This window comes from Tenrec ecaudatus, chromosome Y (assembly GCF_050624435.1).
Source record: "Tenrec ecaudatus isolate mTenEca1 chromosome Y, mTenEca1.hap1, whole genome shotgun sequence".
Taxonomy (NCBI): Eukaryota; Metazoa; Chordata; class Mammalia; order Afrosoricida; family Tenrecidae; genus Tenrec; species Tenrec ecaudatus.
In genome coordinates this window covers 19,038,584-19,062,390 of record NC_134549.1, presented here as the reverse complement: position 1 = coordinate 19,062,390, position 23,807 = coordinate 19,038,584, and the positions used below count along the sequence as shown (strand labels likewise).

General features: G+C 43.6%; 1 protein-coding gene across 4 annotated transcripts in view; it reads right to left on the bottom strand.

Moving 5' to 3' along the window:
- LOC142435523 (uncharacterized) overlaps nucleotides 1-23,049 on the bottom strand; it is a 44,439-nt gene extending 21,390 nt beyond the window's left edge. Inside the window, exons 1-5 of one of the 4 annotated variants that reach the window (XR_012781563.1) lie at nucleotides 22,194-23,049; nucleotides 21,210-21,452; nucleotides 7,670-7,796; nucleotides 5,872-6,022; nucleotides 628-810 (exon numbers count right to left, since the gene is read on the bottom strand). Coding sequence is in view for 2 of the 4 variants with exons in the window: in XM_075539748.1 (XP_075395863.1) it covers nucleotides 3,316-5,194; nucleotides 5,872-6,022; nucleotides 7,670-7,796; nucleotides 21,210-21,212 (2,160 nt within the window). In the remaining 2 variants the exon portion in view is untranslated. Of the gene's footprint in view, nucleotides 1-627; nucleotides 811-2,982; nucleotides 5,195-5,871; nucleotides 6,023-7,669; nucleotides 7,797-21,209 lie in introns of those variants that run through there. The other 3 variants (XM_075539748.1, XR_012781562.1, XM_075539749.1) reach the window with 3 other exon arrangements.
- Between the last annotated feature and the right edge of the window lie 758 nt (nucleotides 23,050-23,807).

The window sequence follows — 23,807 nt, the reverse complement described above, 5'->3', positions numbered from 1 at the left end:
TTCGGGGCCAGGGCGTGGTGCCCCAACAGACTGGACTGGAAAACACTCCGAAAGACCAACAAACAATCCTTAAACTAACTACAAGCTTTTCTTTCTTGTGTTGTTTTGGTTATTGGTCTGATATTTTGTTGTATATTGTTGCTTGGTTGTGCTCTGTATTGTTTCTGTGCATGTTACTATCTCCGCAGGTCTAAGACAGGCTGGATGAAAAATCAGAGGAGAAAACTGGACCGATAGTTACATGGGGACATGGGATAGGGGGAGGTGGGGGGAAAGGTAGTGGTGTTAATAAACCCAGGGACAAGGGAACAACATGCGATCTAAATCTGTGGTGAGAAGGGTGTGGGGGGCCTGTTTGGGCATGATCAAGGGTAATGTAACTAAGGAATTACTGAAACCCTGGTGGGACTGAGCATGATAGTTGGACAGGAGGGAAGTCAAAGGAAATAGAGGAAAGAGCTGGGAGGCAGAGGACATTTATAGAGGTCTAGATAAAGACATGTACATATGCAAATATATTTATACATGAGAATGGGGAAAAATATCTATGTGCATATATTTATAAGATTAGTATTAAAGTAGCAGAGGGAGATCAGGCCTCCACTCATTGGCATTCTATGGTGCTCACCTTCCCGACACAACCGCTGAAGACAAAGTGGGTGAACAACTTCAATGTGATGAAGACAGGTGATCGTGCCCGGCTATCAAAAGAGAGCGTCTGAGGTCTTAAAGGCAAACAAGCGGTCTTCTAGCTCAGAAGCAACAAAGCCCACATGGAAGAAGCACACCAGCCTGTGTGACGACGAGGTGCTGAAGGGATCAGACATCAAAGAACAAAAAAAATCATATTTTTGCTCACTTCCTGATATGATCGCTGACAAATGGGTGCATAAGCAAATGAGGCGAAGAATGGATCAGGTAACATGACAACAAAAATCTTACCATAGTGCATGAGGGGGGGAATGCGAAGTGGAGACCCAAAGCCCATTTGTAGGCCACTGGACATCCCCTTACGGAAGGGTCGAGACAGGCTGCGACATAGCAATGATAAATAATACAACTATCCTCTAGTTCCTAAATGCTTCCTTTCCCCACCGCCGACTGTCAAGATCCGAATCCTACCTTTTAAACCTGAATAGACCAGAGGAGGTACACTGGCACAGATGGGAACTGGAAACACAGGGAAGCCAGGGCAAATGAACCTTTCAGGACCATTGGTGTGAGTGGCAACACTGGGAGGGCATAAGGAGGGTGGGTTGGAAAGGGGGAACCTATTTCAAGGATCTGCATGTGACATTCACCCTGGGGAACATACAACAGAAAAGTGGGGGGGAGACGTGGGACAGAACAAGATATAACAAAATAATAATTTTTAAATCATCAGGGATTCATGAGGGAGGGGGAGTGGAAAAAATTAGGACCTGATGCCAGGGGCTTGGAAGGACAGCATGTTTTGAGAATCAAGAGGGCAATGCATGTACAAATGGACTTTACACAATTGATGTATGCATGGATTGTGATGGGAGGTGAGTCCCTAATAAAATAATTTTTAAAAAATAAAAAAAAATGAGTTCCCCACTCCACAGGGCAGTTCAAGATTGTTCTGCAGTGTCACCGTGAATAAGTCGCCTATGTGGCAGTGAGTGTGCTACAAAGATACACATACATACACACAAAAATACTTAAGTACATACACATAAATATATACACGTACATACACAAAAATATATAAAACCTACACAGGTACACACACAGACATATATATACATATACATATTTGAACACTAAGAATCTTTTGTGTTTTTCAAAAAATAATCACGTTCTTCAAAGCACCCGACTCTTCACCTATCAGGTCTACAGTGTTCAGGATTGATATAAATAGGAAAAGGAAAACTAAGACAAATTTGGATGATTTTTGTGGCCAACAAGCTGGTTTTAAGCAAAACAATTATCTGTCTTCCAGACGCGTATCACATCACTGTTGAAACCTAAACTACTGAAGTCCGTTGGGTGATGACTCGCACAGGGACTCCACAGGCAGAGAAGACGTGCCTCATAAGATCGTACAGGCTTTAAAATCATTTTGTATGGTCACTGCACCATCTTTCTTCTTGAAGTGCCTGGTGGGTATAAAATGCTGGCTTTTCCATGAGCACCCTGATAGCTACTGCACCATGCCATCTTGCTGCCATTGAGCTAATGCAAGCCCGTGGGTTTCTGACACTGAAGCCGTTTACAGTAGACAACCAGTCTTTCTCCCGCAGTGATACTGGTACTTCCCACCTGCAGGACATGAAGATCAAAGCCCAACATGTGGCCACTACATCACCACAGCCCTTTATTTTAATGTGAAAGATGATTCAACACATCTGGGTGCATCTCTGCAATCTTCCTAATGCACCGAACCTGTCATTACAATCGAACTGGAGGAGCTGACACCAAGGGCTCCAGGAGAAAGAAAAAGGTTTAGAAAATGACGGTGGTCACATACGGACAGACGTGCTAGATAAGATTGATGTATGGGTTGTGATAAAAGCTGTAAGAGTCCCCAATAATCTATTTAAAAAAATCAAACTATAATTAGTTCATTCCCACATAGGAGGGACTTTAACTTACAGATAGACGAAGAAGAATGTGTTCATAATATGGAGGATGCCGGTACTGAATTTCTCAGAAACACCAGCACTCCAATTCATAAGTATTTGAACAAACAAGTAAAAAGAACACTCCATTAAGAAAACATACCACAAAAAACATACCACAAATCATATACTCAATAGGTATCAATGGATACTACAATTCATAGGATCAGATATGAAGAAAACCAAATATGTGAATACCTCAAAATATAATAGTGATAATTATATTAAAAGTCGAAATAATAGCATGGAAAGTCATCATATATAAAAGTGAAAGAAAATACTCTTGAATCAAACACAAGGTCAATGTAATTAATTACATTCAAGTTTTAATTATTGGTTAAGGGGATTTTCTGAAGCATTCTTGTTAAAAGCCAAAGATATGAAGAAATAGGTTAAAATCCACAAAATGGCATTTATCTTCAAGGCACAAAATACTTTAAATCTTCTGGGAATCAACATTCCTTTCTTACTAAGAAACACTGCTAATACAACACTTGGTGATTTATGTTTGAAATGATAGTAGCAAGCAGGAGACCTCGGATTTTCAATCTCTCAACTATAAGTTCTTGAAATGATGTAAAAATCTTCTCCCAGTCCTTATATTCTTAAGACCTCGCTCCTGTAAGTTGTGATACCAAAAGTGGTGTCAGACCTTAAGGATCTCCCACAATACTTAGGGCTTCTCTTTGCTGTGAATTTCTCTGTGTCTTCTGAGGTTAGAGGATTGCCTAAATACTTTGCCGCAGTCTTCACATGCATAAGGCATTTCCCCACTGTGATTTCTCAGATGGATCTTTAGCGTAGAGGAAGAAATGAATGCTTTCCCACACTGTTGACATTCATAAGGCTTCTCTCCACTATGGGTTCTTAGATGGACAGTGAGAGCTGAAGACTTAGCAAAGCCTTTGCCACATTTACACTCAAATGGCTTTTTTCCACTGTGTATTCTTTTGTGCCTTCTGAAAGCAGTGGAATCCCTAAAAGGCTTCCCGCATTCTTTACATGCATAAGATCTTTCTCCACTATGAGTTCTCTTATGTGCAGTCAGGTGTGTGGCTTCTCTAAAGGCTTTCCCAGGAACTCTGAATTTATGTGGTTTCTCTCCACTGTGGGTCCTTATATGTATCTTGAGGGCAGGTTGAGAAACAAAGGCCCTCCTACATTCCTTGCATTTGTAAGGCTTCTCCCCACTGTGAATTCGCAAATGTGTGTTAAGGTTGAAAGATCGATTAAAGGTTTTCCCACACTCTTTACATTCATAAAGCCTTACTCCAATATGAGTTCTTCTATGTACCCAGAGAGCTGAGGACTGTCTGAAGGTTTTACCACATTTCTCACACAGATACGGCCTGTCTCCACTGTGAGTTCGCATGTGTGCAGTGAGACCTGAGGAATAGGTAAAAGCTTTCCCACATTCCCCGCATTTAAAATGTTTCTCGCCACTGTGAATTCTTTTATGCAGAGCTAGGCCTGAAGAAGAAACAAACTGCTTCCCACATTGTTTACATTCATAAGGTTTCTCTCCACTGTGAGTCCTTTTATGAATATTCAAGTTTGAAGATTGACTAAATGTTTTCCCGCACTGATTACATTGATAAGGCTTCTCTCCACTGTGAATTTTTTGATGACAAGCAAGGTTTGATGAGCAATAGAAAGCTTTCCCACATTCTCTACATTGAAAAGGTCTTTCTTCACTGTGGGTTTTTAAATGTGCATTGAGGGTTGAAGAAGTTTTGAAACCTTTCCCACATTCTCTACATTTATAAGGCCTTTCTTGACTGTGGGTCTTTAAATGTGCCCTGAGGGTTGAAGTATATTTGAAAGATTTCCCACATTCTCTACATTCATAAGGCCTTTCCTCACTGTGGGTCTTTAAATGTTCACTGAGGGCTGAGGAAAATTTGAAAGCTTTCCGACATTCTGTACATTCATAAGGCCTTTCTTCACTGTGCATTTTTAAATGTTCACTGAGGGATGAGGTAAATTTGAAAGCTTTCCCACATTCTCTGCATTCATAAGACCTTTCTTCACTGTGGGATTTTAAATGTACCCTGAGGATTGAGGAATATCTGAAAGCTTTCCCACACTGCTTACATTCAAAAGGTTTCTCTGCACTATGAGTTCTTGAGTGTCTGGTGAGGGCTGCAGGAACCCTAAAGACTTTTCCACATTCTTTACAACCATGCCGTTCCACACCAGTGAGTTCCATCACAGGAGTTTCATGGGCAGACACACAAGGGGCATCCTTCTTCTGATCCTGACATGTAAGAGGGTACCTCCCTTTACGAGTCCTTACAGGAGTGCTTAAGTGACAAAGACACCTGCAGGATTCTCCACATTCCTTACACGGACAGGTGGTACATTCAGTGTGACATCGAATGTGCTGGCTATGAGATGCCTGATCCACGAACGCTTTTCCACAAGTACAGCATTCAAAACGATTGGGTTGGGGAGCATTTCTTTGTGGCACATCAAGACATGGAAGCTGGCCAAAGGGCTTCTCACAAGGATAGCCTCCATTTCCTTCAGCACCACTCTTTGCTTTATGGATCCTGTTAAAAACAGGCAGCATACAGTGAGAAAGACATATGTCCGCCTTTCACGACGACCAGACACGGTTACTGTGTATGGTATTTACGCCAACTCATCTCATGTTAAATGGGCTAAATGATCTGCCAGAAATGCAACAACTTCAATCACGGTTTTTCAAAAGTGAGACTTTCACATTATTGCGCTCAAGGGAAATGTTTCAAATATTCAATACATTAAATTCATGGATATATTTTTATTATAAAAACCATATGAATACTTCATTTCATGTCTAGTCTTTTCTTCAGGATCCTGAATCCCCGGGGAATCATAGCAGAAAGTGTACTACTGCCAGGATGCTGGAGAGGGACACATTCCAAGTAGCAAAAGCTGCCACCGTTTTTGGACAGGACAGCAAGGAATGTTTCTTTCATGGGTCACTATCTGATGAGAAACAAATCTGGTTGCTATGGAACATCTACTCTATCCTCATTTAGGCTGGGAGTCAATCGTAATTGGGGACTCACTAGAAGCTGATTTGAAGTCATGATATGCAAAGTTCATGGAAATATTCCATAACTTTTTATACCAATGTTCTGTGAACTTTTTGAATCCTAATCATAGAATCAGAAATTGTTTTTCTTGATACCTTGTGAATTTTCTCCCAGGTACTGGCTACCATTGCATGGATGGTACTCACCTCAAAAGCCTAACATGGTATCTCCGCTGGTCTTTACTGCCACGTGACTGCAAGATTTCCCCTAACATGGGGGATCCGGAGTTACTGAGCATGAATGCTGCCAGAATATGTTCAATGGATAACTTTCCTCCATCATTAAATCTTCCACAACCTGATACAGTAATACAGGTTGAGAATCACAATACAAAGCAAAAAGAAAGGATCAAGAATGAGAAAAAACAAGAACAAATAACTCATAAACAAAGATAGACCTGGCCACATTTTTGAAATTTCACCATGTTAGGAAGGTTTAAAATAACTTATGAGGAAATACTACCACGAAGATTGAGAGTGATGGAGACACAAGGAGCTGCAATTACAGATCTACATAGAAAGACAGTGTCCAAAATATATATGCAACTCTTGAAGGGGAGGCAGGGTCTCACGACAAAGAAGTGAGGTTTGCTCATCAGAGCAGTGTGCTCAGCCATCGGTGGGCCTTTGTCCACCCAACACATACATACTGATCTGTAAACTGCTGGACTCAAGTCTACTTCCCAACCTGCAATGCTGGTTATCCCAAAGTTCCCTCCTTTCATCCTGCTTCTTCTGCAGTATCCCTGGATAAAGCTGATCTCCATGGTCCTTGCTACTCTGGGAAAACGAGCAGGTATAGTGGGAATTGTACCTGTCACCAATGCATTCACTGCAACATTGCAGTGCAGAACAATGGACATTTTCCCAACACAAACAAATACTTCGCTCTTCACTCTCGGAAGATGGGCAGCTGTATGTTTACTTACAGCAAAATACTCAGGCAAACTTTAACAGAAAAAAGAAACATTTCAACAGTGTCTTTAAACAAAAGGGTTCCAGAAGGAACCACATGGTTTGCAAATGCACACACCTACACTGTTTCCTTCATGAAGGGCTCTTGTACCAGGGTCTTTAATTGCCACAGGGAGAAAGGAGCACACAATAAAACTTTAGGTTCATGGGGAAACCAGGATAGTGAGCTTGTCAAGGGGCTGTAACGTGTATTTAAAATCGCATTTCCACTCACTCATTCTCTCTCTCACTCACTCTCTCAACTAACTCTAACTCACCCACTCACTCATTCTCTCACTCTAAATCACTCTCTCACTCACTCACTCACTTATTCTCTCACTCACTCACTCTTACTCTAACTCACTCTCACTTACTCACTCACTCACTCTAACTCACTCACTCACTCTCACTCTCTCTCTTACTCACTCTCACTCTAACTCACCCAACTCACTGTAACTCACTCTCTCACTCACACACTCACTCACTCATTCTCTCACTCATTCACTCTCTTACTCTAACTCACTCACTCACTCACTCACTCACTCTTACTCTAACTCACTCACTCACTCTCACTTACTCACTGACTCTCTCACTCACTCACTTACTCTAACTCACTCACTCACTATCTCACTCACTCATTCACTCTCTCTCTTACTCACTCTCACTCTAACTCACCCACTCACTCTAACTCACTCTCTCACTCACTCTCTCTCACTCACTCACTCATTCTCTCACTCATTCACTCTCTTACTCTAACTCACTCACTCACTCATTCTCTCACTCACTCTTACTCTAACTCACTCACTCACTCACTCATTCTCTCACTCACTCTAACTCACTCACTCACTCTCTCTCATTCACTCACTCTCACTCACTCAAACAAAAAATAAATAAAATAAAATCGCATTTCCATTCTTCAGCGCAAATACTCAAACAAATGGCAACAGTGAAATATTGTTATTTACTGAGGGTAGGGATGAACCATTCTTACCTATTGAAGCTAGATTTTCCAACGTTTCCACCATCACATCTTGGTAGACTTTCTTCTGATAAGGATCAAGCAAATCCCACTCTTCCTGGCTAAAGACCACGATCACATCCTCAATGTCCACTGGATCCTAAAACAACCACGCATTCAAGATGAACACGGTATCATGTGTTCAAATGTTACAAGAACAAATAGCGAGGCTGACAGTTCTGGGGAAGGAGAATTCAGAAAAACGTAACACAAAATTCTGAGTTCTATCAAGGGATGCTGGATACAGTACAGACACAGTCTCATCCTCCCACAAATTGCCAATGACATCTTGCACCACAGCTTTCCAGCACAGTGACATCCCCTTTCCTCTGACTGTGACCCACTGCAGTTGTCCTCCCCTCTTTTTATAGTCAGGGACAAAGTGCAAGTTTCACATGTCCGTGAAGAGTGACACTGGTGAACTCAGGGGCAGTGCTACTCTGTCCTCCAGGTTGACACTAAGTTGCACAGAAAGAAGGCATGACCTTGAAGAGATAGAGAATAATCTATAAACACTCAAAACTAAGCTGCAAGATAAAAATGGGATGGAATATACGAGACCTGTGGGACAATCTTCAAAGGGAGCGATCCTCTCATTCAGAAGATCGCAAAGGAAAGACAACACAGATGCCCAGCAGTCAGGAAAGGTCATAACACCTGAGAAATTTAGAAAATTAACTATGCTCACCAAATCAGATTCAAGAAGTTCAGGAAACACAATCAAAGCTAAATTCAAAAAAATCAATTGAGTGCTACATGAAGACTACACATAATCTAACAGAAAACACTAGTGGAAGGTTGGCATACTAGGTTACTGAATTGCTAACTGCCAGGTCAACAGTTCAAAACTAACAGATGCTTCAGGGAAGATAGATGAGGTTTTCCATTCCTGTAAAAACCAGCAGCCCTGCAATCTCACAGCAGCAATTCCACCCTGTCCCATAGATTCTCTGTCATTCCTGACTCGGTGGTAGTGATAATTCATTGAAGAGGATGCTTAAGAAACCATGGAAGCAAAATGCAAGTGGCATGAAGCATATAATCTTTAGGATAGTGAGGAAACAAGACAAGTTGAAATTCTGTATCCAGCACAATTACCCTTTTGGAGAAGGCAGTGAAAATAAAAACAAGCATTATTGACAATGATAAAAATACAGTGTAAGCATCATGCATTGCTGTCTAGAATGAAGAAAGAAACAGCAGCTGTCCAAGATTTGGCAGTTCCTAAAAACAAAGGTTGACAACAGAATGACCCAGCAATCTCTAGGCAAATACACAAAAGATCTCAAAGCAGAGTATCATGTACAACCACTGAGGAAAGTGATATGGGACTATCTCTAACCGCTGGGGATAGAAACGCCATGGGCCAGCTGTATCTCTACTGGGCATTTACTCTAACGAATGAGGGAGCCTTAACAAGCACAGATCAGCACTCCCATGTTCCTCACAGCAATGTTTACGGCAGCAAGAAGCTCGAAACAGCCTGGATGCTCATCAGTTGACCAATGAATACAGGTATTATTATGTATACACAATGGAATACTACATGGCTAGACCTGGAAAACATTACTCTAAATCATTCACGAAGGATAAATAATGCCTGAGATCAAGACTAGCAGGATAAAAGCAGGACAGACCTGGTTCTCGCATACCAAAAAGAATACACAGTAGGGATTCCCGGGGGTGGGAGGGAACAGATAGGAAGGTAAAGGAACAGACCAGAAGGTAGACCAGGACTGACTCTGGTAAAAGGGAGGATGAATCCTGGTTAGCATCAGACTTAGGGACTTCAGGTGGCCTGGGCTGGGATGCCTTCTGGATATAAGACTGTTTCTTAATTTAAAAAAAAAGTGTTTTATACATACACGAGTGAGCACTGGGTTTGTTTCTCCAGACAACGCAGCCCAATACAGCCTCCTTTGATCACAGACCTGCCCGACCTGGGCAAGTGTGATTTACTCTACGTACACAAGGCTAGTAGCCAGTACAAAATCACCTGACATAAACCCTCATTTCAACAGGCTTAATAAGAAAAAGCATATGAACATATCAACTCTGGCAGAGAGATTACTTAACAAGGTCCAACACCTGTTCAAAATAAAAGTAATTAGCAAAGTGGGCAAAGAGTTTAATGGCTTCCTAATGAAAAAGAACATCTACCCAAACCCTACCACTGACATCAAGTTTACGAGCAAAAAACCAGATTTATCTGGAGAAGATGGGAAAGAAGGCAAGGCGTGTCCCAACTCACCACTACAACCTGACACTGTGCGAGAAGTCTGGGGTAATGAAAGAAAACAATAAAGGAAGTAAGGCAAACAGACTTTCACGGAAAACTCTAAACAATCGATAAAAATAATCATGAAATCAGTATTCATATTAAACTTCCTGTACAAAACATTAATGTCCAGTTCAATCTGCATGCAATTTAGCATACCAGATAGCAATTAAGCAATTGTCATTTGTAACTCAAAACACACAAGCATTTACACGGGTAACACCAAAAACGAAATACTCTAGAGGTCAGAAAACAAGGTAAGAAAATGGCAAAGCTAATGAATGAACTCAAAGGTCAGACTAACAGGAGACAAAAAACTATTTCCTTGAGGTGATTTCCACCCAGAAATATGTGGCTAGTGGGTTGTATTAACACTTAGGGGTCACCTCAAATCTTGTGATTCAAAAAAGTTACTACGCTTTATTCATCATTGTATTGGTAGCTCTTACCGATGTGTTAATTTTCCACAATTCAAAGACATGAACACAATTTCACAATGGCTACTGCAATCTGTTTCACACCATTTTTCTGTCTTCTTGAACTCTTTCCTATCAGCCCCCCTTTGTCCCCTCCCTGTCCTTCAATCAAATTATGATGGAGACTTGGAACCTTCTGTTAGGTTGTTTCTAAACCAATTACTTCACTGTTTCTCTTTAGTGAAAAGTGTCTTCCTTAAGAAGCATACACAAACTTTCTCCAAGGAGAGAGAGTGGTCCCATGAGGAGAGGCCACAACACAGTAGGGTATGTAAGTATATGGGCACACAAATACATGACTGATGGCCGTAGACATAGGTAGAAATCTGCAGTGAGCTTTTTTTGTTTCTGTGGGGAAAGGGTTTTTGGGTTTTTTTTGTTAAACTTTTATTGCTTATGTGTACCTGGTCCGACCAACTTTACTAAATTTGAATGTTGAAATGGCTATTTATTTATTATTATCTCCACCGACATCAATTTGCACAAACTCGTTAACAAAGGCAATAAAAGAGTTCTATCCCCTGCTTTGGGGATGTTAACTGCACTGAGTGGCCTTCCTTCCAGAAGAAAGGATGTTGAAAATCAAAGACACCTGGAAATTAGTCTGATGGAAGAGGCACATCTCTAATCAGAGCACACGGGAGCAAATGAATGTGGAGGAAGAAGTGGAGACCATCCTGGCCCAGCAGGCCTGGAGGACAATATCCCCTCTCCGAACAGCCAATGCAGAGTGGGCTGTATGGCGGATTTCACTATGAGACACGATGTCCGTCGCTGACCCAAGGGGGACACATGATGAACCAGGGTTTGGATTGGACCTGTGTGCTGACCGGACCACAGTGAGGCACAACACTGAGGGCAGAAGGGGCGGGGGGAGCAGAGCAAGGAGCTGCCAAGGGAGTACGAAGAATAGACTTTGGGGCCAGAGCGTGGTAACCAGTCTGACTCAACGGGAGGATACTCCTAGAGGTCAAAATCGGACCTTGAGCAATTTACAGGTTTTTCTTTTTAAAAATTAATGAATTTTTATTATTTTGGTTACTGGTTTTCATTTTTGTTGTCATTGTACTCTCCTTTGTTGCTTTGTCTTGCTACGCCTTGTTTTTTTGGTGCATATCATTACATCTGCAGTTCCACCTAGATAAGATGTGCTCGATGAAGAGTCTGGAGGAGAAAACAATGGGACCTACGGATCTGGAGGGACATGGGAGAGGGGGAGGCGGGGTAAGAGGACGGTGTTGACCAATCCAGGGACAGAGGCAAACCAAGTGATACAAAGTTACTGGCAAGGAGGGTCTGAGAGGCCTGGTAGGGATTGATCAGGGCATTGCAACTGAGAGCAATTACTGGAATCCAAATGCAGGTTGAGCATGACAGTGGGACAAAAGGAATTCATGAATAAGGAGGGTCCAGAGAGCTGCCGAACCTACTTCCTCTGACTGAGAAAGTGCAGGGTGAGGAAGGATTTCAACGTGATTGGGTTGTGAACCAACTCCACTTGACTTCAAACAGGGAGTGCAACGCTGGGCTTCCTGAGGACAGTTCTGGGCGGAGGACCTTGAGGTGAAGTAGGAGAGCGCCACTGTACAAGGCCCCAGGCTGTCCTGATGGTCACGATCTGAGATCTTTGATCATCTCTCTGAATGATACAATTCACTAGCCTGCAGATTGTGAGTCACCAGCAGATAAGAGGAAAGAGGAATAAGTGCTTCATTTTTGTATTATTATTTCTGGGCTGTCCTCATGAGATTCAAACACGTGAACATCATCAGAGCTGATCCAGGTAAGACAAAACAGACCATCTCATTTGCCGGCAGTGTTCTAAGGATAAAACAAAACGACCAATGCTCAGGAATCACTGACATTCAACGATGTGGTTGTAAAGTTCACCGGGGAGGAATAGGTGCTCGTGAACCCTGCTCAGAAGACTCTATATCAGGATGTGATGTTGGAGAACTATCACAACCTGGTTTCCATCGGTGAGGACAATTCTGAAGTCACTGGCTTTTCCTATCTAAGGTGCTAGAATCTAGCAGTGTCTGTGCTGTTCTGAAAGAGGTCAATTCTCATTGCATCCTCTGGTCCTAAGTTAGTGGGTAACGTCCTCTACCCTTGAGAGAACACCTTTTACTTTGTTCCTTTGGACATGAGTTTCCTAGAAATACAACATTCTGCAGGCTTTATGATCCTTAGGTAAATTTTTGTGTGTCTGATTCTGTAACTGCTCATGAACAGGTTATCGAGTTAACACCCCAGTAGCTTTTACTTAATTGGAACAAGGAGAACAGTGCTCTGTATTAGAAACAAGCTATAGTGCGGAAGAGAGCTGATGGTATCCACCTATCAAAGGATATAGTGTCTGGAGTCTTAAAGGCTAAAAGGTAAACAAGCGACCATCTAGTTCAAAAGCAATAAAGCCCACATGGAAGAAGCAAAACAACCTGTGACACCACGAGGTGTCAAAGGGATCAGGTATCAGGCATCATCAGAAAAAAAAATCTTGATAGTGAATGAGGGAGGGAGCGTGCAGTGGAGACCCAAAGCCCATTTGTAGGCTACTGGACATCACCTAACAAAAGGTTCTGGGGAGGAGACAAGCCGGTCAGGGAACAATGTGGCAACGATAAAAAATACAACTTTCCTCTAGTTCCTAAATGTTTGCACCAATCCCCACTATCATGATCCCAATTCTACCTTGCAAATCTGGCTAGACCAGAGGATGGACACTGGTAGGGGTAGGAACTGGAAACACAGGGAATCCAAGGTGGACGATCCATCCCTACAGTACAAGTGGTGTGCATGGTGATAATGGGAGTCTGGAGGGAGGGTGGGTTGGAAAGCAGGAACTGATTACAAGGATCTACCTGTGAGCTCCTCCCTGGGGGACTGACAAACAGAAAAGTGGGTGAAGGGAGATGTAGGTCAGGGAAAATTATGACAAAATAATAATTTATAAATTATCAATGGTTCATGAGGAAGGGGAAAAATGAGGAGCTGGTGCCAGGTGCTTAAGTGGAGAGCAAATGTTTTGAGAATGATGAGGGCAATGAATGTAAAATGTGCTTTACACAATTGATGTATGTATGGATTGTGATAAGAGTTCTATGAGCCCCTAATAAAAAGATTAACAACAAGAAAAAGAGAAAACAGAAAAAAAGAGACAGGCTATAGTGGACTTTTTCAGGTGTGTGGTCAAAATACCTTAAGAAGAACTGGCCAGGGTGATTGATTCAACTGGTAGACCACACAGCCATGATAGGTATGGCTGATGCATGAAAGTGTGTACGTCTTATTCGAATGTGAGAACTTTTCGCAGAAGTTGAGAGAAGTACTCCTGTAGCTCTTCTGAGATTACATTTCTATTTATTTGATTTACACTACCGTATGTTTGGTTCCATAGTGTTCTTTCTTGAAGATTCTCAAACCTTTACCTCTTTTATGTTCTTCCACCTTAGTATGAAAGCCCATCTTGGACCTCCACTCAAGGCCTTACTCAATGCAAGAACACTTTGTTCTATTAAATAGGCATTCCATGATGCAAAGCTTCTGAAAGAATCGCTGAAGACAAATATGTGCATAAGTAAATGTGGTAAAGAAAACTGATGGTAGAACAACATGGCTGGCCCCACTATGAGACATGATGCCAATCAGTGACTAAGGGCGACACAGGGGACAGCACCGGAGACACAGTGTGGGAATTGCACCTGACCTGATCCCACCACACCGAGGCAAATCACTGGGGGAGTGCAGCGGAACAGCAAGGGAATGGAGTGGCAAGGTCCCCAGGGAATGCTGAAAGTGGACTTTGGGGCCAGGGTGTGGTGCCCCAACAGACTGGACTGAAAAACGCTCCTAAGGGCCAGCAAACGATCCCTGAACTAACTACAAGCATTTCTCTTGTGAACTGTTTTGTTCTGTTCTTTGTCAGTGGTTTGTTTTTGTTGTTTTGTTGTCTGGGTGTATACTGTTGCTTAGTTTTCCTCTGTCTTGTTTTCGTGCATGTTAGTGTCTCCACAGGTCTGTCTGAATAGGAGAGGCTGGATGAACTATCTGGAGGGAAAACAACGGGACCGACAGTTCCAGGGGGACTTGGGGTGGGGGGGTAGGAGGCGTAAGGAAGTGGTGTTAACAAACCCAGGGACAAGGGAAAAACATGGGACCCCAAAGGGTAGAGAAGGCGGAGTGGCAGGCCTGGTGGGGAATGATCAAGGGTAAGGTTGCTTAGAGAAGAGGTATACTCTAGCCCAGGTGGCGACGAAGCATGGTAGTAGGGCATGAGGAAAGCCAAGGGAGATGGAGGAAAGAGCTAGGAGTCAAAGGGCATTCATGGAGGTCTAGACAAAGACATGTACATGCAAATATATATAGGAGGATGGGGAAATAGATCTATGTGTCTATATTTATAGGTCAAGTATTAAGGTGGCGGAAGGATCTTGGGTCTCTACTCAAACACTCCCTCAATGCATGAATACCTTCTTTTATTAAATTGGAACTCTATGATGCTCACTCTCCCGACACAATGGCTGGAGCCAAAGTGGGTGAACAAGTAAATGTGGTGAAGAAAGCTGATGGTGCCCGGCTATCAAAAGAGATAGTGACTGGGGTCTTAAAGGTTTGAAGATAAACAAGCGGCCATCTAGCTCAGAAGCAACAAAGCCCACATGGAAGAACACACCAGCCTGTGTGATCGAGTGGTCCCAAAGGGATCAGTTACCAGGCATCAAAAAACAAAAAATCATATCATTGACTGCACACCTCCATGATAGGATCGCTGAAGACAAATGGGTACATAAGCAAATGTGGTGAAGAAAACTGATGGTGCCCGGCTATCAAAAGAGATAGTGTCTGGGGTCTTAAAGGCTTGAAGGTGAACAAGTGGCCATCTAGCTCAGAAGCAAAAAAGCCCACATGGAAGAAGCACACCGGCCTGTGCGATCACGAGGTGCCAAGGGACCAGGTATAAGGCATCATGCAAAAAAACAACGATATAAGTGTGTGTATGTATGTGAACATATGTGTATATGTATATGTATATATATACCATATTAAATGAAGGGGGAAGTGCAGAGTGGAGACCCAAGGCCCAAGTGTCGACCAATGGAGATCCCCTCATAGAGGCGTTTAGGAGAGGAGATGGGTTAATTAGGGTGCGAGGTAGTACGGATGAAGAACACAGCTTTCGCCCAGATCCTGGATGCTTCCTCCCCCCAACTACCATGATCCGAATTCTACCTTGCAGGCCTGGATAGGACAGAGGCTGTACACTGGTACATATGAGGGCTGGAGGTACAGGGAATCCAGGGTGGACGATACCTTCAGGACCAAAGGGTGTGAGGGACGATGCTGGGAGATTGGAGGGTGAGTGGGTTGGAAAGGGGGAACTGATTACAAGGATCCACATGTGACCTCTTCCTTGGGAGAGGGACAGCAGAGAAGGGGGGAAGGGAGACTCCGGATAGGGCAAGATATGACTAAATAACGATGTATAAATTACCAAGGGCACATGAGGGAGGGGGGAAAGGGGAGGGAGGGAAAAAAAAAAGAGGACCTGATGCAAGGGGCTTAAGTGGAGAGCAAATGCCTTGAGAATGATTGGGGCGGGGAATGTGCGGATGTGCTTTATACAATTGATGTATGTATATGTATGGATGGTGATAAGAGTTGTATGAGTCCCTAATAAAATGTAAAAAAAGAAAAGAGGAGAAAAAATGATTAGGGCAAAGACCGTACAGATGTGCTTTATACAACTGATGTATGTATATGTATGAACTGTGATAAGAATTGTATGAGCCCCAATAAATTGTTAAAATTAAAAAATAAATAAATAAAATAAAATGTAAAAAAAAAAAAAAAGAAAACTGATGGTGCTCGGCTATGAAAAGATATAGCATCTGGGGTCTTAAAGGCTTGAAGATAAACAAGCGGCCATCTAGCTCAGAAGCAATAAAGCCCACATGGAAGAAGCACATCAGCCTATGTGACCACGAGGTGTAGAAAGGACCAAGTACCAGGCATCAAAGAACAAAAAATCTTGGGGATGGACAACAGAAAAGGGGGTGAAGGGAGACGTCAGACAGGGCAAGATATGACCAAATAATTTATAAATTATCAAGGGCTCATGAGGGAGGGGGTATTAGGGAGGGAGGGGAAAAGAGGACCTGAGGCAAAGAGCTTAAGTGGAGAGCAAATGCTTTGAAAATGATGAGGGCAAAGAATGTACAGATGTGCTTTACACAACTGATGTATGTATGGATTGTGATGAGTTGTATGAGTCCCTAATAAAATGTTTGAAAAAAGAAAAGAACAAAAAAATCCTATCATTATAAATGAGGGTGAGTGCAGAGTGGAGACCCAAAGTCCATCTGTAGGCAACTGGAAACCCATTACAGAAGGGTCGGGGGAGGAGAGGAGCCAGTCAGGTTTCAGGGTACCAAAGATGAAACATACAACTTTCCTCTATTTCTTTTTTTTAAAGGTTTTATTAGGGGCTCATACAACTCTTATAACAATCCATGCATATACATACATCAATTGTATAAAGCACATCTGTACATTCTTTGCCCTAATCATTTTCAAAGCATTTGCTCTATTGTTCAAGTGCATAACATACTAACCCACTACATGAACCCAATTCTACATTATAAATCTGGCTAGACCAGAAGATGTACACTGGTACAGATAGGAACTGGAAACACAGGGAATCCAGGACAGATGATCCCTTCAGGAACACTGGTGAGAGTGGCTCTACCTGGAGGGTGGACGGAAGGTGGTGTAGAAAGGGGGAACTGATTACAAGATCTACATATAACCTCCTGCCTGGGGGATGGACAACAGAAAAGTGGGTGAAGGGAGATGTCAGACAGTGTAAGATAACACAAAATAAGAATTTACAAATTATCAAGGGATCATGAGGGAGAGGGAGCATGGAGGGGGAAAATGAGGAGCTGATACCAAGGGCTCAAATAGAAAGAAAATGCTATGAGAATGATGATGGCAACAAATGTGCTTGACACAATGGATGGATGGATTTTGATAAGAACTGTATGAGCCCCCAATAAAATGATTTTTTAAAAAAGGAGGGTCCTGAGAACATCCATCCCACTCTGCCTTCATCTTCCAGCTCGCTGACTGATTCCAGAGACCTGCAATTACCACCTCCACTGTACCCACTGTCCTGTGACAACCTGCATTCTGCATCATGTGGCTGTGTGACTCTGAAGTTAGGACTAGTATCGGACTTATGGACTTGGTTGGACTGGGCTGGGATGCTTTCTTGGTATGTAATTACTTCTTGATAGAAAACTCTTACACATATGTGAGTGTCACTGAATTTGTTTCTCTAGTCAACCCACCCTAACACAATAAGGTATCAAAAATGATCAATTACAGCACATTTATCAAACTAAGATAAGATGTACTGAAAACTGAAACGGGAGGAAAGAGGAAGAAGTAGTTCATGGGAACTCTGCAGGACCCCCTCCATTTTATTGTCAACTAACCTCAGACACGTCCTAGAAAGAAAATAGTGACTAGAAAACAAAAGTGAATGACAGATTTTCAGAGAAGCTAAAATGTGCAAGAGAGTCCGTATGTAATAGTGATATATTCTTGAAAATTCAAAGGATTCCCTTACTCTACAGGTAGGGAGATCAACCATCCAAGAATCAGCAATACATTAAATCTCCCGCTCGTGTAAGGCAGAGAAGCACAATGGAGACACCAGCAACACAGCGGGGTCCAGAGCGGTGGCAGGGCCGAGAGTGAAAGCAGCAGCACTCACTGGACTCCTCAGACTGGACTTCACCAAACAGACGCTCCAGAGCTGAGACATGAGGCTGTGAAGGGCTGATCCAGAGGATCTCTGAGGAGAGATTTCGCAGACAGAGGAAACAGCCAGAGAACAAGCCTCAAGATGGGAAGGCGTCTTGTGTGTTTCAGGAAGAGCCAAAGGCTAGGTGTCACTGGAACAGACCGAGATGTGGAAGAACGAGAGGAGAAGAACCTGACTGCTGATTTGGGGGTCAGAGGACAGATATTCGCGGGAACTTTTTGGAACTGGAGAGTGTGACTTCTTTCTCATCAGGGTGCAGAGCAAGGTCACCTTTCTGAACAGAAGAGGAAAGTGATCGGACAGCTGTCTAAGAAGTGGTGTGTACAAAAGAGAAAAAGAGACAGGAAGAAGCCTTGAATTGTAGGCAAAACCAGGTAAGGCTCTTTTGCTGTGGTCTCTCTCTCAATCCTTTCTTTCCCCTTCCCCCCTCTCTCCCCTCTTTCTCTTCTCTTCTCTATCACCTTCTTCTGTCCTTAATAAAAACCCATTTGGATGACCAAAAAAAAAAAAAAAACTCACACACACACACAAAAAAACAAGGTAAGAAATGATACTTTAACCTGTGCCAGTGTCTAAAAATGCTCAGAAAGACGGATCCACAGCACACAGCTAGGCCCACACACCATTTAAGATCCAGCCTCACTCATAAGCAAAGAATAGGACTAAACAGAGTCCACTGCAGAGTAGAGAAGATAAAAGCATAAATTTGATATGAACAGGTTAAAACTTTGGTAGACCTCCCCCCCCCCCACCTCTGATGCATGCTAGAACTGCTCTGGTTTCCAACATTTTCTGTACTTGGGTTTGTTTGTTTTCTGTACATATGAGGGTATATCTCAGAGGCGTTTGGTCACTGGGGAGACCCTCTTGAAGTTGTGTCATATGTGATATCGTTTTTTGGCACATGAAACACAGAAGGCATGAGCCTACATAGTAAATAGATTTAGGGGGGAGTGGGGTACAGTGTTGGTGATGAAGTGAAGGGAAGAGGTCAATAAGTCCATGTAGAAAAGGAATATTTGGAAATTGATGTGGTGCAAACGTACAATTCTGCTCACATGATTGAACTATGGACTGATATATCTATTAATTCCCAATTAATACAATTTTTTAAGTGAAGAAATACTCAAAACATAAACAGACTAACACAGGTGCCCCAACACTCACTAGCTTGTGTGACCACGAGGTGCCCAAGGGATCAGGTATCATCAGAAAAAAATTCATCAGAGTGAATGAGTGGGGGAGACCGGAGTGGAGACCCAAAGCCTCTTTGTAGGCTACCGGACATCCTGGACATGCCTTGCATAAAGGTGTCAGAGAGGAGACGAGCCAGATAGGGTGCGATGTAGCAACGATGAAAAATACAACTTTCCTCTACTTCTTAAATGCTTCCTCACACCCCCAACTATAATGATCCCAATTCTACCTTGCAAGTCTGGCTAGACCAGAGGATGTACACTGGTAGAGAAAGGAACTGGAAACACAGGGAATCCGGGGTGGATGATCCCTTTCGTATCAGTGGTGTCAGTGGTGATACTGGGAGGATGGAGGGAGGGTGGGTTGGAATGCTGGAACCGATTACAAGGATCTACATGTGACCTCCTCTCTGGGGGACGGACAACAGAAAAGTGAGTGAAGGAAGACGTTTGACAGGGCAAGATATGACAAAATAATTTATAAATAAAGGGTTCATGAGGGAGGGCAAATTTAAGGAGTTGGTGCCAGGGGCTTAAGTGAATAGCAAATGTTTTGAGAATTAGAAGGGTAATGACTGTAAAAATATGCTTTACACAATTGATGTATGGATTGTGATGAGAGTTGCATGAGTCCCTAATAAAAAGATTAACCAGAAAAAAAAGGGGGGGGGGAAACAGAGGAAAAAATAAACAGGCTACAGTGGACTTTTTCAGGTGTGTGGTCAAATACCTTAAGCGGAATTGGCCAGGGTGGTTGATTCAACTGGTAGGAGACCACACAGCCATGATAGGCATCCGCTAATGCATAAAAGTGTGTACTTCTTATTAGAATGTGATAACTCACTTTTCATGGAAGCTGAAAGAAGTACTCAACTGTAGCTCTGTAGCTCTTCTGAGCTTACATTTCCATTTATGTGATTCACACTACTGTATGTTTGGATCCATAATGTTCTTTCTTGAAGATTCTCAACCTTTCCTTCTTTTACGTTCTTCTACTTTACTATGAATGTCCATCCATTCAAGTCCTTACTCAATGGAAGAATACCTTGTTCTATTAAATTGGAATTCCATGATGCACAACGTCCTGACACAATCACTGAAGACAAATGTGGTGAAGAAAACTGATGGTGCCTGGCTATGAAAAGACACAGGGTCTTGGGTCTTAAAGGCTTGAAGGTGAACAAGCGGCCATCTAGCTCAGAAGCAACAAAGCCCACATGGAAGAAGCACAGCAGCCTGTGTGACCATGAGGTGGCGAAGGGACCAGGTACCAGGCATCAAAGAACAAAAGATCATATCATTTTAATTGTGTGAGTGCGTGCTAGAACTGCTCTGGTTTCTACCATTTTCTATATTTCCCTTTGCTTTTTGTCTGTACACATAAGGGTGTATCTCAGAGGTGTCTGGTCACTGGATTCACCCTCTTGAAGCTGTGTCACATGTGAATTCATTCTTTGGTACATGAAACACAGAAGGCATTAACCTATATATTAAACACAAGGTCTTAGGGGGGAGGGTGACACAGTGTTGGTAACGAGGGAAAGGGGAGATGTCAAAATGTCCATATAGAAAAGGAATATTTGGGAAATGATTGTGGTGCAAACATACAATTCTGCACACATGATTGAACTATGGACTGATATATGTATTAATTCTGAATTAACACATTTTTTCTAAGTAAAGAAATACTCAAAACACACAAAAAGACTAGCGCAGGTGCCCCAGCACTCACCATTTCCGGGCTGCAGTTTGGAGGTCTAAGGGTATGTAGTCTCTACGGTCAAGAAGCCCCTTCAGGAGGAGGGATGGAAGGGGAGGCAGAGCACAGGGCAGGCTGGAGTGAGATGAGGAATGTTTCGTCCACACAGAGGTCAGAGCACTTGAAGTCCTTCCTTCAGACTGACAGATGTGCAAGATGAACGCCCATGTCCCCAGTTACCTGGGATGGACAGGGTCTCCTGCACCACAGAGAGAGCTGAAATCGAAGCAACACAAGGAGACAGAGGTGAGTAAGCAGCAGGCAGCAACAAGTGTTTGGTTTCACACAGTTTCCGGCACTGCACCACCCTGGGGACATGTGCACTGAAGGCAGAAGAGAACAGGCTCCAGCCCCCAAGGGAAATCCCGCTTTCTTCATTTCCAATTAACATAACTAATCATCATCCATCTCCCAGGACTTCCTACATTGACTGTTTTACTGTGTAAAATAATCATTAGAAATGTAGAGGAACTTTTTCAAAACTATAATTCGGCTGTCTTAGCACCCACTAAAGGATTTTGAGTAGTCTCTTGATACATGATTCGCATCTGACCCTTGATTCTAATGTTCACTCTTATGACATTGAGAATATACACACAGACTTCAAAATCCTTCACACTTATGTGATTCTTTGTTGTTCAATCTGGAGAATTCCATCCCACACAGCTCTCACCCACATTAGGTTCATGACTCGCATAAACCCTCACCACCTACATTAGGATTTCTCCTAAACATGGCAGTGTGGATCACAAACACTGGAAATGACTATACTGTTTCTCACATGCCACTGATGAAAATGTGTGGTTCACAACCAAAGAAATTCTACAAAGTATTAAATTGGGATATAGTCTTAGATGTATAATCCTATTTTCAACCCACGTTTCTTAAACCTTACGTGTTGTAAAGTCGCACAGTCCTTCAAGGAAGGGGGTACATTCCGCACCATCCCCAGTTTACCTGACCCGCAGGATGAATTCTTCCCTGGGTGCCTGGTCTGGGTCAGGAGCAGTCCTCACAAGTCCAAGGACAGGAAACACAGCAAACAAAGCGGGGCCACCTTCAGGTCGCGGCCTGTACCCGAGACCACGCCCTTGACGGAAGTCACACCTGATTTTGAGTCCAGGCCGTGAACACCCGAGATAAGCGTCCAGTCAGTTAACGTTCCTAGTTGACTCCTTGTCTGGAAGCCGCCCACGATCCCTACCTCACACTGCACTTCCGTGCGTTACAGCAGGCGCCGTGCGGACCTGCTCCAACTGCTGCCCCTCCGACCGGCGGAGGCGGCCTTCCTGAGGGGGCTCCGCGTGACGGGCCGAGGGGGGAGGGGAGGCCACGTGACGGAGCGCGCGCCACTCTGAGGACCGAACACGACGTTAAAAGAGAAAGAAAAGCAAGGGCCCCGCGTGGGGACTGCGGGGCGCGCACGGGGACGGGGCGCAGGCCGTCAGCCCGGGGTCCGGACGCTGCACGTGTCTCCACACGCGGGGCGCCGGCAGAGACGCCGAGACCGCGCGGAGACGGGCGACCCCCGCCCGGCGGGCTGCGGACGGGCGCGCAGGGGGCGCTGGGGACCCGGGAGGACGCGGAGGGCGCCCTCGGGCCGCGGCAGGGGCTGCGGGACCCCGGACGGGGCGCTGGGACCCCGGGAAAACTCACCTCAGACGCGCGCGGAGAAGCGCGACCAAGCGCGCGGCCTTTCAGGGAAGAGCACTTCCGCTTCCGGTGCGAGGTGCCTCGGGCTTGAGCTTCCGGGCGGGAACAAGGCGTGTCCGTAAGCAAGTGGTGAAAACCACAGAAGGTGCAGAGAGCCAGTGCAGCTGGAAAAGATTTGTTGGCTTCAAACTCAGACTCAGCGCGGAGGGGCCACACCAGGCTCTGTCGAGTAGCGAGTGTGGACCCCGAGCTTCCCCTGGGACAAGCTTTTATAGGCCGACCTGTGATAGTAAGCCTAAATAGAGCCATTTTATATTAAGCAATCATTCTGCACCAGTCCTAAGTGCAACCTCAGGCCTTATAGCATTTTCAAAACAAAAAAAATAAAGATAAAAGCCCAACTAGCGCCTTGTTCCTAAAACCAGCAAAAGACTATCCTGTACCAGGAAATTGTGCAACCGCAAAGTCGGTTTGCTCAGTTGGACTGTTTAACCGCAAGTTCTGCTTCTGTACCAGCCTGCTTGCACAGTATAGCAATCTAATGAAATCTTATAAAAACCCAAGTCTGTAAGCAGGAGGGACCCGCCAGCCAATTTTTTTTTTCCTTTCAGGCTGCTGGTCCCTGTGCAAGTTCTTCTTTTTTACCCAGTACTCTACAGACTTTTTTAAAATTCATGGTTTCCATTGTTTTGCTACTATAGAAATTGCTGCAGTAAACGTGGAAATGCAGATGTCTGTTCACGTCTTGTTCTTTCATTCTTTAGGGTATAAACCTAGTAGAGATTCTAGGATCACAGGTATTTGTATTCGCATTTGTTTAAGGTAGCGTCAGACTGTTTCCCATAATACTGGTTCAATTCTGCAATCCCCCCAACAATCCTCTCCAGCATTTATTTCTGTATCTTTAAATATTGTTAA